A 13,133-nucleotide genomic window follows, 5' to 3' on the forward strand; every position below is an offset into this window, starting at 1 on the left:
AGGCTATGAAGAGGCAGTCTGTAATCAGAGGAGTGGGCTAAAACACACAGAGATCTATACCAGGCTATGAAGAGGAAGTCTGTAATCAGAGGAGTGGGCTAAAACACACAGAGATCTATACCAGGCTATGAAGAGGAAGTCTGTAATCAGAGGAGTGGGCTAAAACACACAGAGATCTATACCAGGCTATGAAGAGGCAGTCTGTAATCAGAGGAGTGGGCTAAAACACACAGAGATCTATACCAGGCTATGAAGAGGAAGTCTGTAATCAGAGGAGTGGGCTAAAACACACAGAGATCTATACCAGGCTATGAAGAGGAAGTCTGTAATCAGAGGAGTGGGCTAAAACACACAGAGATCTATACCAGGCTATGAAGAGGAAGTCTGTAATCAGAGGAGTGGGCTAAAACACACAGAGATCTATACCAGGCTATGAAGAGGAAGTCTGTAATCAGAGGAGTGGGCTAAAACACACAGAGATCTATACCAGGCTATGAAGAGGAAGTCTGTAATCAGAGGAGTGGGCTAAAACACACAGAGATCTATACCAGGCTATGAAGAGGCAGTCTGTAATCAGAGGAGTGGGCTAAAACACACAGAGATCTATACCAGGCTGAAGAGGCAGTCTGTAATCAGAGGAGTGGGCTAAAACACACAGAGATCTATACCAGGCAGTCTGTAATCAGAGGAGTGGGCTAAAACACACAGAGATCTATACCAGGCTATGAAGAGGAAGTCTGTAATCAGAGGAGTGGGCTAAAACACACAGAGATCTATACCAGGCTATGAAGAGGCAGTCTGTAATCAGAGGAGTGGGCTAAAACACACAGAGATCTATACCAGGCTATGAAGAGGCAGTCTGTAATCAGAGGAGTGGGCTAAAACACACAGAGATCTATACCAGGCTATGAAGAGGCAGTCTGTAATCAGAGGAGTGGGCTAAAACACACAGAGATCTATACCAGGCTATGAAGAGGCAGTCTGTAATCAGCTAAAACACACAGAGATCTATACCAGGCTATGAAGAGGCAGTCTGTAATCAAAACACACAGAGATCTATACCAGGCTATGAAGAGGAAGTCTGTAATCAGAGGAGTGGGCTAAAACACACAGAGATCTATACCAGGCAGGCTAATCAGAAGAGGCTAAAACACAAGATCTATACCAGGCTATAAGTCTGTAATCAGAGGAGTGGGCTAAAACACACAGAGATCTATACCAGGCTATGAAGAGGCAGTCTGTAATCAGAGGAGTGGGCTAAAACACACAGAGATCTATACCAGGCTATGAAGAGGAAGTCTGTAATCAGAGGAGTGGGCTAAAACACACAGAGATCTATACCAGGCTATGAAGAGGAAGTCTGTAATCAGAGGAGTGGGCTAAAACACACAGAGATCTATACCAGGCTATGAAGAGGAAGTCTGTAATCAGAGGAGTGGGCTAAAACACACAGAGATCTCTATAAAACACCAGGATCTATACCAGGCTATGAAGAGGAAGTCTGTAATCAGAGGAGATCTATGGGCTAAAACACACAGAGATCTATACCAGGCTATGAAGAGGCAGTCTGTAATCAGAGGAGTGGGCTAAAACACACAGAGATCTATACCAGGCTATGAAGAGGAAGTCTGTAATCAGAGGAGTGGGCTAAAACACACAGAGATCTATACCAGGCTATGAAGAGGCAGTCTGTAATCAGAGGAGTGGGCTAAAACACACAGAGATCTATACCAGGCTATGAAGAGGCAGTCTGTAATCAGAGGATCTATACCAGGCTATGAAGAGGGTCTAAAACTAAAACACAGAGATCTATACCAGGCTATGAAGAGGAAGTCTGTAATCAGAGGAGTGGGCTAAAACACACAGAGATCTATACCAGGCTATGAAGAGGAGTCTGCTAATCAGAGGGAAGTGGGCTAAAAACACACAGAGATCTATACCAGGCTATGAAGAGGAAGTCTGTAATCAGAGGAGTGGGCTAAAACACACAGAGATCTATACCAGGCTATGAAGAGGCAGTCTGTAATCAGAGGAGTGGGCTAAAACACACAGAGATCTATACCAGGCTATGAAGAGGAGGAGGAGTCTGTAATCAGGAGTCTAATCAGAGGAGTGGGCTAAAACACACAGAGATCTATACCAGGCTATGAAGAGGCAGTCTGTAATCAGAGGAGTGGGCTAAAACACACAGAGATCTATACCAGGCTATGAAGAGGAAGTCTGTAATCAGAGGAGTGGGCTAAAACACACAGAGATCTATACCAGGCTATGAGAGGAAGTCTGTAATGAAGAGGAAGTCTGTAATACCAGAGATACCAGGCTATGAAGAGGAGTGGGCTAAAACACACAGAGATCTATACCAGGCTATGAAGAGGAAGTCTGTAATCAGAGGAGTGGGCTAAAACACACAGAGATCTATACCAGGCTATGAAGAGGAAGTCTGTAATCAGAGGAGTGGGCTAAAACACACAGAGATCTATACCAGGCTATGAAGAGGAAGTCTGTAATCAGAGGAGTGGGCTAAAACACACAGAGATCTATACCAGGCTATGAAGAGGAAGTCTGTAATCAGAGGAGTGGGCTAAAACACACAGAGATCTATACCAGGCTATGAAGAGGAAGTCTGTAATCAGAGGAGTGGGCTAAAACACACAGAGATCTATACCAGGCTATGAAGAGGAAGTCTGTAATCAGAGGAGTGGGCTAAAACACACAGAGATCTATACCAGGCTATGAAGAGGCAGTCTGTAATCAGAGGAGTGGGCTAAAACACACAGAGATCTATACCAGGCTATGAAGAGGCAGTCTGTAATCAGAGGAGTGGGCTAAAACACACAGAGATCTATACCAGGCTATGAAGTCAAAAGATACTGGACAACAACCTGATTCAGTAAACAAATGGTTTTATTTTCACTGATAAAGAAAATAAATAATTCTCAGTGAAACCTCCATCTACAAAACAAACAAACACGTACAGGCTTTTTTCAGACAACATATCTGAACAAAACAAAAACAACAAGAGAAAACAGAATGTCTTGCCAGAATACCATATGAGGTATTACTACAGAATGCACGTATCCTAGTATTGTACACAGAACTTGGTACAAGTTTAAAGTAAACACCAAGCTACAAAATAAAACACATTCCTTTTAAAGCCAACTGGTATAATGTATTATAAAGCAGCTGTAATGCATTAAGGTTTGACCACTTATATCGTCTTATTATCGTCTCGTAGTAATGACTAAATAACAGGCATTTTGAGTCCGTTTAAAACATAGAAAGAAAGCATTTCATCTGTCTGGCTTTAAGTTAAGTGTTGCTAAAAACAACAACAACTGTTTATTAAACATAACAACGGTAGCCATTTTAAGATCTGATTGATGTAGATGGACTCACAGTATTCAGGCACTAGGTGTGCTACGTTTTTAAAAACATTTTTTTTAAATGATTTTAAAATCGTAAAAGTTAATCGTAAAATTAATTCAAAAGAGAAAATCCTAAATGAAAATAAAGAACTAAAATAGATTTAAAGCATCACATTACACATCATTATTCTCTAAAGATTTATATATTAATCTCATCAAGTAATAAACATATATTAATATTTATATAAATCTCTTACAATCAATCGGTATCGCTTAAAATCGTATCTCCTAAAATCTCTTCGAAACATTTCAGCTTTTACTAAAAGTTGCACGCCTCGTTTTCCAACAGCAGTTATATTAAAACAGTATTTATTATATTACTCAAAAAAAAATAAATCACATTGACATAAAGGATAATGACTTTTGAGTTTTTTATTTATCTGAAATTGGTTCCTATGAAGAGGTTGAGCCCTGAAAACCGTCAACAAGCTACTGTGTCTACAGTCTCATGGACGGACACAAGCTACTGTGTCTACTGTCTCATGGACGTCAACAAGCTACTGTGTCTACAGTCTCATGGACGTCAACAAGCTACTGTGTCTACAGTCTCATGGACGGACACAAGCTACTGTGTCTACTGTCTCATGGACGTCAACAAGCTACTGTGTCTACAGTCTCATGGACGGACACAAGCTACTGTGTCTACAGTCTCATGGACGGACACAAGCTACTGTGTCTACTGTCTCATGGACGGACACAAGCTACTGTGTCTACAGTCTCATGGACGGACACAAGCTACTGTGTCTACAGTCTCATGGACGTGAACAAGCTACTGTGTCTACAGTCTCATGGACGTGAACAAGCTACTGTGTCTACAGTCTCATGGACGTGAACAAGCTACTGTGTCTACAGTCTCATGGACGTGAACAAGCTACTGTGTCTACAGTCTCATGGACGGACACAAGCTACTGTGTCTACAGTCTCATGGACGGACACAAGCTACTGTGTCTACAGTCTCATGGACGGACACAAGCTACTGTGTCTACAGTCTCATGGACGGACACAAGCTACTGTGTCTACAGTCTCATGGACGTGAACAAGCTACTGTGTCTACAGTCTCATGGACGTGAACAAGCTACTGTGTCTACAGTCTCATGGACGTGAACAAGCTACTGTGTCTACAGTCTCATGGACGTGAACAAGCTACTGTGTCTACAGTCTCATGGAGGGACACAAGCTACTGTGTCTACAGTCTCATGGACGTGAACAAGCTACTGTGTCTACAGTCTCATGGACGTGAACAAGCTACTGTGTCTACAGTCTCATGGACGTGAACAAGCTACTGTGTCTACAGTCTCATGGACGTGAACAAGCTACTGTGTCTACTGTCTCATGGACGGACACAAGCTACTGTGTCTACTGTCTCATGGACGTGAACAAGCTACTGTGTCTACAGTCTCATGGACGGACACAAGCTACTGTGTCTACTGTCTCATGGACGGACACAAGCTACTGTGTCTACAGTCTCATGGACGGACACAAGCTACTGTGTCTACAGTCTCATGGACGTGAACAAGCTACTGTGTCTACTGTCTCATGGACGGACACAAGCTACTGTGTCTACAGTCTCATGGACGGACACACTGCCTGTCCTCAGAATTACAAATGGAATCGATAGTGAATAGCAGAAAGAGGTACTCGTTTGAGCACTTTATGGAGACGGGCAATGGAAGGATGACATGCTGAGGCTTCTGCACAGCCCTGGGGCACCAAATAAGAGAACAAGTTAACACACTTCTTATAGGACGTTTGGAAACTTCTTATAGGATGTTTGGAAACTTCTTATAGGACGTTTGGAAACTTCTTATAGGATGTTTGGAAACTTCTTATAGGATGTTTGGAAACTTCTTATAGGATGTTTGGAAACTTCTTATAGGACGTTTGGAAACTTCTTATAGGATGTTTGGAAACTTCTTAAATTACGTTTGGAAACTTCTTATAGGATGTTTGGAAACTTCTTATAGGATGTTTGGAAACTTCTTATAGGATGTTTGGAAACTTCTTATAGGATGTTTGGAAACTTCTTATAGGATGTTTGGAAACTTCTTATAGGATGTTTGGAAACTTCTTATAGGATGTTTGGAAACTTCTTATAGGATGTTTGGAAACTTCTTATAGGATGTTTGGAAACTTCTTATAGGATGTTTGGAAACTTCTTATAGGATGTTTGGAAACTTCTTATAGGATGTTTGGAAACTTCTTATAGGATGTTTGGAAACTTCTTATAGGATGTTTGGAAACTTCTTATAGGACGTTTGGAAACTTCTTATAGGATGTTTGGGGTACCACCTCTTCCGTTTCACTCAGTTTCAAAACAGGATCTCCTGTTTCGTGCCTACTGAACATGACCATTTGGGTTTTGTTCAAAATGGTACTCAAATTCCCTGTATATAGTGCACTACTTTTGACCAGGGCTCATTGAGGGAATGGGGTGCCATTTTGTAGGTATTCCCCATGGGATCATAAGTCCATCCCCAGGCTGTGTATTTGGTCCAGCAGAAAGTCCATGTCTTCTCTGCTGACCTGAGGGCTAATGATGATCTGTCTGAAGAAGTTAGCCTTGTCTCCATGGGGCTGGTAGCCTACCATCATAGAGCCCTTCTTCATCATGCGCTCCTTAACCACTGGCGCCACCTGGGGGTAGGGAGTAGTACATACGCTTGTGAGATGGTGGAACTGGGAAGTTAAGGCGTCAGTATTTCCAATAATCTCTCCTTCCTTGTGAAGTAAACACTGATTCACGTGTGAGAACACTGAATTGGTGTTTCCATGTACCAGTCATTACCTTTCAAATCCATGAATTCACGGCAGAAAGGAGAGATTATTGGGACATAATAACCAAAGTCAAGTTGTATTTAGAGTCTCCACATACAGATCTAAGGTCCATTTCCGTATGGATTAGGATTGGAGGATTTTGGTCATGCTTGACATCTGGTGTCAGTGGTGGGATCTGAACCCACGCCTCCCAAAAGAGACTGGAGCCTAAATCCTCACGCTTAGCTAACATTTGTCTCATTCATATCCTGTGAAATGAATCTTTTTTTGTTTTGTTTTGTTTTTCAACATGAATTAATTCCTGAATTCAATGATATTTTTTGTTGTTGTGTTATTGATGACAGGGCGTCTGTTAATGTTGAAGAACACCACAGGAAAGGAGAGGATCGTGTTCTGTATAACGAGGGGGATGTCCTCCTCTGACTTACCGCATGGACATTTCTCCAGAACTCAGGTCCGTCAGCCATGTCCCTCAGACTGGGAGGAATGTACCAGAAACAGACGTTGGTGTACTCCGGCTCCATCACAAGACGGAATCCATCTCTCTTCTTGATCTCCTCTGCCAGATATCTACCAAAGAGAAGGAAGTCGAGAGTGTCACAAATAATTACATGACACAACCGTACGAAACCCCTTTTTCAGGCTACAAGAGTTTTACTGAACCTTTTTGAAGACACTGAAATGTGTCTTCTAGTCTGTCCAACACAGCAATCCTGCTCCAGTGGTCCTCCTGCTTTCCTCTAGACCACCACTAGAGGGCCCTGTCCTCCAGCCAGACACTGAAATGTGTCTTCTAGTCTGTCCAACACAGCAATCCTGCTCCAGTGGTCCTCCTGCTATCCTCTAGACCACCACTAGAGGGCCCTGTCCTCCAGTCAGACACTGAAATGTGTCTTCTAGTCTGTCCAACACAGCAATCCTGCTCCAGTGGTCCTCCTGCTATCCTCTAGACCACCACTAGAGGGCCCTGTCCTCCAGCCAGACACTGACATGTGTCTTCTAGTCTGTCCAACACAGCAATCCTGCTCCAGTGGTCCTCCTGCTATCCTCTAGACCACCACTAGAGGGCCCTGTCCTCCTGCTATCCTCTAGACCACCACTAGAGGGCCCTGTCCTCCTATCATCTAGACCACCACTAGAGGACCCTGTCCTCCAACCAGACATAGCAGTGGTCCTCCTGCTATCCTCTAGACCACCACTAGAGGGCCCTGTCCCCCTGCTATCCTCTATACCACCACTAGAGGGCCCTGTCCTCCTGCTATCCTCTATACCACCACTAGAGGTCCCTGTCCTCCTGCTATCCTCTATACCACCACTAGAGGTCCCTGTCCTCCTGCTATCCTCTAGACCACCACTAGAGGGCCCTGTCCTCCAGCCAGACAGGCGTATATTCATTCCGATTCTGTTGAAAAACGTTTCTTAAAACGGAACGAAACGGGGATAAACACACCTGAATGTGTCCAATAGAAACTCTCATTTGCAACTGTTAAGACTAATGATTAAACCCTAGATCAGCTAGATGCAGGCAAGGAATGTGTCACTGTCACCTTGACTACTCAAATTGTTCTCTCGTCCTGTGTCCACCTATGTTGTAAACTTTCATTCATAGGCTAGGCAACCTCATGATGGGTATAGGGAAACAATAGAGTATCATGTAGTAGCCTAAACCTATCACTGAACTGGGTGAATATGAATGACAGTAGCCTAAACCTATCACTGAACTGGGTGAATATGAATGACAGTAACCTAAACCTATTACTGAACTGGGTGAATATGAATGACAGTAGCCTAAACCTATCACTGAACTGGGTGAATATGAATGACAGTAGCCTAAACCTATCACTGAACTGGGTGAATATGAATGACAGTAGCCTAAACCTATCACTGAACTGGGTGAATATGAATGACAGTAGCCTAAACCTATCACTGAACTGGGTGAATATGAATGACAGTAACCTAAACCTATCACTGAACTGGGTGAATATGAATGACAGTAGCCTAAACCTATCACTGAACTGGGTGAATATGAATGACAGTAGCCTAAACCTATCACTGAACTGGGTGAATATGAATATGAACGACAGTCATCCAATAGGATGTATTAGAAATAAGGGCGTGTTCACGGGGAAATAAAAAGGACCGGTCCTCCCTCATGTTAAACGGCACCGACCGACCCACTGAATCCTATACAGCATTAGACACATGAATGGAGTGGAGTGAGCAGGGCTTATCAGTAACAGTCTGAAAATAGCCTGGCCGTTGTCTGGCCTCGTGTCGTACGACCCCCTCCCCTATCTTAGTCCCACACACCCCCCGCCAATCAGTAGGTCCTGAACTGTAAAGGTGACCGTAGGTCATCTGGATCAGAATAGATGAGAGGACAACTAAATGCCACACAGAATAGTTAAGGAACCCCCTGACCCGACTGTAATTTTCCTACCAACGGCCCAGAAATAGAACCGGCTGACCTCCCAAATATACAGCTCGATTTTCTAGGGCTGCTTGAATTACATGCAGTCTGCCAAGCCCATTCTGCCGAGCCCATTCTACCGAGCCCATTCTACCGAGCCCAGTCTGCCGAGCCCAGTCTGCCGAGCCCAGTCTGCCGAGCCCAGTCTGCCGAGCCCAGTCTGCCGAGCCCATTCTACCGAGCCCAGTCTGCCGAGCCCAGTCTGCCGAGCCCAGTCTGCCGAGCCCAGTCTGCCGAGCCCATTCTGCCGAGCCCAGTCTGCCGAGCCCAGTCTGCCGAGCCCAGTCTGCCGAGCCCAGTCTGCCGAGCCCAGTCTGCCTCTGTATTCTCCACTGTGCACCTTGTTAGAAAGCTGTGGAGATGCTGTGGTTGCTCGTGTAGAAGATCTATCGTTCCTCAGCCTGGGTTATATCTATTAGAGAGGGGTATCTCAGGTATAGGGTTTTACTCCATAGTTAAACTGCTACTACTCTGAGTGTATGGAAAACATACTGTTTTGGATGAGCAATGTTACTGTGTCTAGACCAGAGGTGACCACAGTGTAGAGATGGCCTCCTGTCCTCCTGGAGACTTACCGGGTGACTGTGCAGGCTTTTGCTCAAGCCCTGCTCTAACAGATATGATGTAGATGATTCGGCAGAAGTCTGCATACCTTAGTAGGTCTTAGGTCTTCAGGGTCGGCCACCTTTTGCTAAACAGTCTATTTGTAGCTAGCTACTGCTTTGGTATTTTGGGCAGAGACGCTGAGAGCAGGAAGCATTGGACAGATCCTAATTACATTCGATGCAGAGCCCTTCCCATCACTCTGTATTGTCCCCCCCCACACACACAAAACATTTGATCAAGCAACTTAAATACACAATGAAACCATTTGAATCTAAAGACATTCAAAGATAATATTTGTCATCAATCCCTTCAATCCTTTTGCTATAACGTTAAAGTAGTCTGGCTTCTAGGTGTAAGGTGATGGACTGGGCTATTAGCTGATCAGACAGGACCAGACAGTCTGAGGGGGTCAGTCATGGATGGTGTAAGGTGATGGACTGGGCTATTAGCTGATCAGACAGGACCAGACAGTCTGAGGGGGTCAGTCATGGATGGTGTAAGGTGATGGACTGGGATATTAGCTGATCAGACAGGACCAGACAGTCTGAGGGTCAGTCATGGATGGTGTAAGGTGATGGACTGGGCTATTAGCTGATCAGACAGGACCAGACAGTCTGAGGGGGTCAGTCATGGATGGTGTAAGGTGATGGACTGGGCTATTAGCTGATCAGACAGGACCAGACAGTACCAGACAGTCTGAGGGGGTCAGTCATGGATGGTGTAAGGTGATGGACTGGGCTATTAGCTGATCAGACAGGACCAGACAGTCTGAGGGGGTCAGTCATGGATGGTGTAAGGTGATGGACTGGGCTATTAGCTGATCAGACAGGACCAGACAGTCTGAGGGGGTCAGTCATGGATGGTGTAAGGTGATGGACTGGGCTATTAGCTGATCAGACAGGACCAGACAGTCTGAGGGGGTCAGTCATGGATGGTGTAAGGTGATGGACTGGGCTATTAGCTGATCAGACAGGACCAGACAGTCTGAGGGGGTCAGTCATGGATGGTGTAAGGTGATGGACTGGGCTATTAGCTGATCAGACAGGACCAGACAGTCTGAGGGGGTCAGTCATGGATGGTGTAAGGTGATGGACTGGGCTATTAGCTGATCAGACAGGACCAGACAGTCTGAGGGGGTCAGTCATGGATGGTGTAAGGTGATGGACTGGGCTATTAGCTGAACAGACAGGACCAGACAGGACCAGACAGTCTGAGGGGGTCAGTCATGGATGGTGTAAGGTGATGGACTGGGCTATTAGCTGATCAGACAGGACCAGACAGTCTGAGGGGGTCAGTCATGGATGGTGTAAGCTGATGGACTGGGCTATTAGCTGATCAGACAGGACCAGACAGGAACAGACAGGACCAGACAGGACCAGACAGTCTGAGGGGGTCAGTCATGGATGGTGTAAGGTGATGGACTGGGCTATTAGCTGATCAGACAGTCTGAGTCATGGATGCTCCAGGATCATGTTCAAGGGTGACAGGTAGCCTAGTGGTTAGAGTGGAGGGACGGCAGGTAGCCTAGTGGTTAGAGTGGAGGGACGGCAGGTAACCTAGTGGTTAGAGTGGAGGGACGGCAGGTAACCTAGTGGTTAGAGTGGAGGGACGGCAGGTAGCCTAGTGGTTAGAGTGGAGGGACGGCAGGTAACCTAGTGGTTAGAGTGGAGGGACGGCAGGTAACCTAGTGGTTAGAGTGGAGGGACGGCAGGTAGCCTAGTGGTTAGAGTGGAGGGACGGCAGGTAGCCTAGTGGTTAGAGTGGAGGGACGGCAGGTAACCTAGTGGTTAGAGTGGAGGGACGGCAGGTAACCTAGTGGTTAGAGTGGAGGGACGGCAGGTAGCCTAGTGGTTAGAGTGGAGGGACGGCAGGTAGCCTAGTGGTTAGAGTGGAGGGACGGCAGGTAACCTAGTGGTTAGAGTGGAGGGACGGCAGGTAACCTAGTGGTTAGAGTGGAGGGACGGCAGGTAACCTAGTGGTTAGAGTGGAGGGACGGCAGGTAACCTAGTGGTTAGAGTGGAGGGACGGCAGGTAGCCTAGTGGTTAGAGTGGAGGGACGGCAGGTAACCTAGTGGTTAGAGTGGAGGGACGGCAGGTAGCCTAGTGGTTAGAGTGGAGGGACGGCAGGTAGCCTAGTGGTTAGAGTGGAGGGACGGCAGGTAGTCTAGTGGTTAGAGTGGAGGGACGGCAGGTAGCCTAGTGGTTAGAGTGGAGGGACGGCAGGTAGTCTAGTGGTTAGAGTGGAGGGACGGCAGGTAACCTAGTGGTTAGAGTGGAGGGACGGCAGGTAGCCTAGTGGTTAGAGTGGAGGGACGGCAGGTAACCTAGTGGTTAGAGTGGAGGGACGGCAGGTAGCCTAGTGGTTAGAGTGGAGGGACGGCAGGTAGCCTAGTGGTTAGAGTGTAGGGACGGCAGGGTAGCCTAGTGGTTAGAGTGTAGGGACGGCAGGTAGCCTAGTGGTTAGAGTGGAGGGACGGCAGGTAGCCTAGTGGTTAGAGTGGAGGAACGGCAGGTAACCTAGTGGTTAGAGTGGAGGGACGGCAGGTAACCTAGTGGTTAGAGTGGAGGGACGGCAGGTAACCTAGTGGTTAGAGTGGAGGGACGGCAGGTAGCCTAGTGGTTAGAGTGGAGGGACGGCAGGTAACCTAGTGGTTAGAGTGGAGGGACGGCAGGTAGCCTAGTGGTTAGAGTGGAGGGACGGCAGGTAACCTAGTGGTTAGAGTGGAGGGACGGCAGGTAGCCTAGTGGTTAGCGTGGAGGGACGGCAGGTAGCCTAGTGGTTAGAGTGGAGGGACGGCAGGTAGCCTAGTGGTTAGAGTGGAGGGACGGCAGGTAGCCTAGTAGTTAGAGTGGAGGGATGGCAGGTAGCCTAGTGGTTAGAGTGGAGGGACGGCAGGTAGCCTAGTGGTTAGAGTGGAGGGACGGCAGGTAACCTAGTGGTTAGAGTGGAGGGACGGCAGGTAACCTAGTGGTTAGAGTGGAGGGACGGCAGGTAGCCTAGTGGTTAGAGTGGAGGGACGGCAGGTAGCCTAGTGGTTAGAGTGGAGGGACGGCAGGTAGCAACACTGTAAGCTAGTGGTTAGAGTGGAGGGACGGCAGGTAGCCTAGTGGTTAGAGTGGAGGGACGGCAGGTAGCCTAGTGGTTAGAGTGGAGGGACGGCAGGTAGCCTAGTGGTTAGAGTGGAGGGACGGCAGGTAACCTAGTGGTTAGAGTGGAGGGACGGCAGGTAGCCTAGTGGTTAGGGTGGAGGGACGGCAGGTAACCTAGTGGTTAGAGTGGAGGGACGGCAGGTAGCCTAGTGGTTAGAGTGGAGGGACGGCAGGTAACCTAGTGGTTAGCGTGGAGGGACGGCAGGTAACCTAGTGGTTAGAGTGGAGGGACGGCAGGTAGCCTAGTGGTTAGAGTGGAGGGACGGCAGGTAGCCTAGTGGTTAGAGTGGAGGGACGGCAGGTAGCCTAGTGGTCAAAGCGCTGGGCCAGTAACCGAAAGGTTGATAAATCGAATCCCCGAGCTGACAAGGTAAAAATCTGTCGTTCTGCACCTGAACAAGGCAGTTAAACCCACTGTTCCCCGGTAGGCCGTCATTGTAAAAAATAATTTGATCTTAACTGACTTGCCAAGTTAAATAAAGTTTAAATATATGTTAAAAGGGGGCCAGTAGAGGGCTGGGAGATTTACTGTTGCTACGGTGCAGACGGCCTGCCACTACAATGTACACTAAAGCTCATACATTAGACCAACACTGTAAGCATTTCACTGGACCAGAGCAAAAACAGATCTGGGACCAGGCTACATAGATGAGTCTGCTATCAAGTCTTTGGAGGAAAAACAAAAGAGAAATATATTTTTGTTTCAA

General features: G+C 46.8%; 1 protein-coding gene and 1 long non-coding RNA gene across 11 annotated transcripts in view; one reads left to right on the forward strand and one right to left on the reverse strand.

The window, feature by feature from the left end:
• Positions 1-2,886: 2,886 nt before the first annotated feature.
• Positions 2,887-13,133, reverse strand: part of LOC118381908 (acidic amino acid decarboxylase GADL1-like) — a 46,707-nt gene continuing 36,460 nt past the window's right edge. The window contains exons 13-14 of the mRNA XM_052509160.1: positions 6,629-6,770; positions 2,887-6,059 (exon numbers count right to left, since the gene is read on the reverse strand). Of these exons, the coding sequence (XP_052365120.1) occupies positions 5,886-6,059; positions 6,629-6,770 (316 nt within the window). The 3' untranslated portion in view covers positions 2,887-5,885. The remainder of the gene's footprint in view (positions 6,060-6,628; positions 6,771-13,133) is intronic.
• LOC127924419 (uncharacterized) lies at positions 9,500-13,125 on the forward strand. 10 transcript variants are annotated; one of them, XR_008117871.1, is made up of 5 exons: positions 9,500-9,777; positions 9,848-10,763; positions 11,404-11,467; positions 11,789-12,012; positions 12,205-12,322. It is a non-coding gene; the product is annotated as an uncharacterized LOC127924419 (long non-coding RNA). The 10 variants fall into 10 exon arrangements; XR_008117869.1 differs by having other exon boundaries at positions 9,848-11,467; positions 11,917-12,012; XR_008117874.1 differs by lacking the exon at positions 11,789-12,012.

The sequence above is a fragment of the Oncorhynchus keta genome, unplaced genomic scaffold (genome assembly GCF_023373465.1).
Source record: "Oncorhynchus keta strain PuntledgeMale-10-30-2019 unplaced genomic scaffold, Oket_V2 Un_contig_4011_pilon_pilon, whole genome shotgun sequence".
Classification (NCBI taxonomy): Eukaryota; Metazoa; Chordata; class Actinopteri; order Salmoniformes; family Salmonidae; genus Oncorhynchus; species Oncorhynchus keta.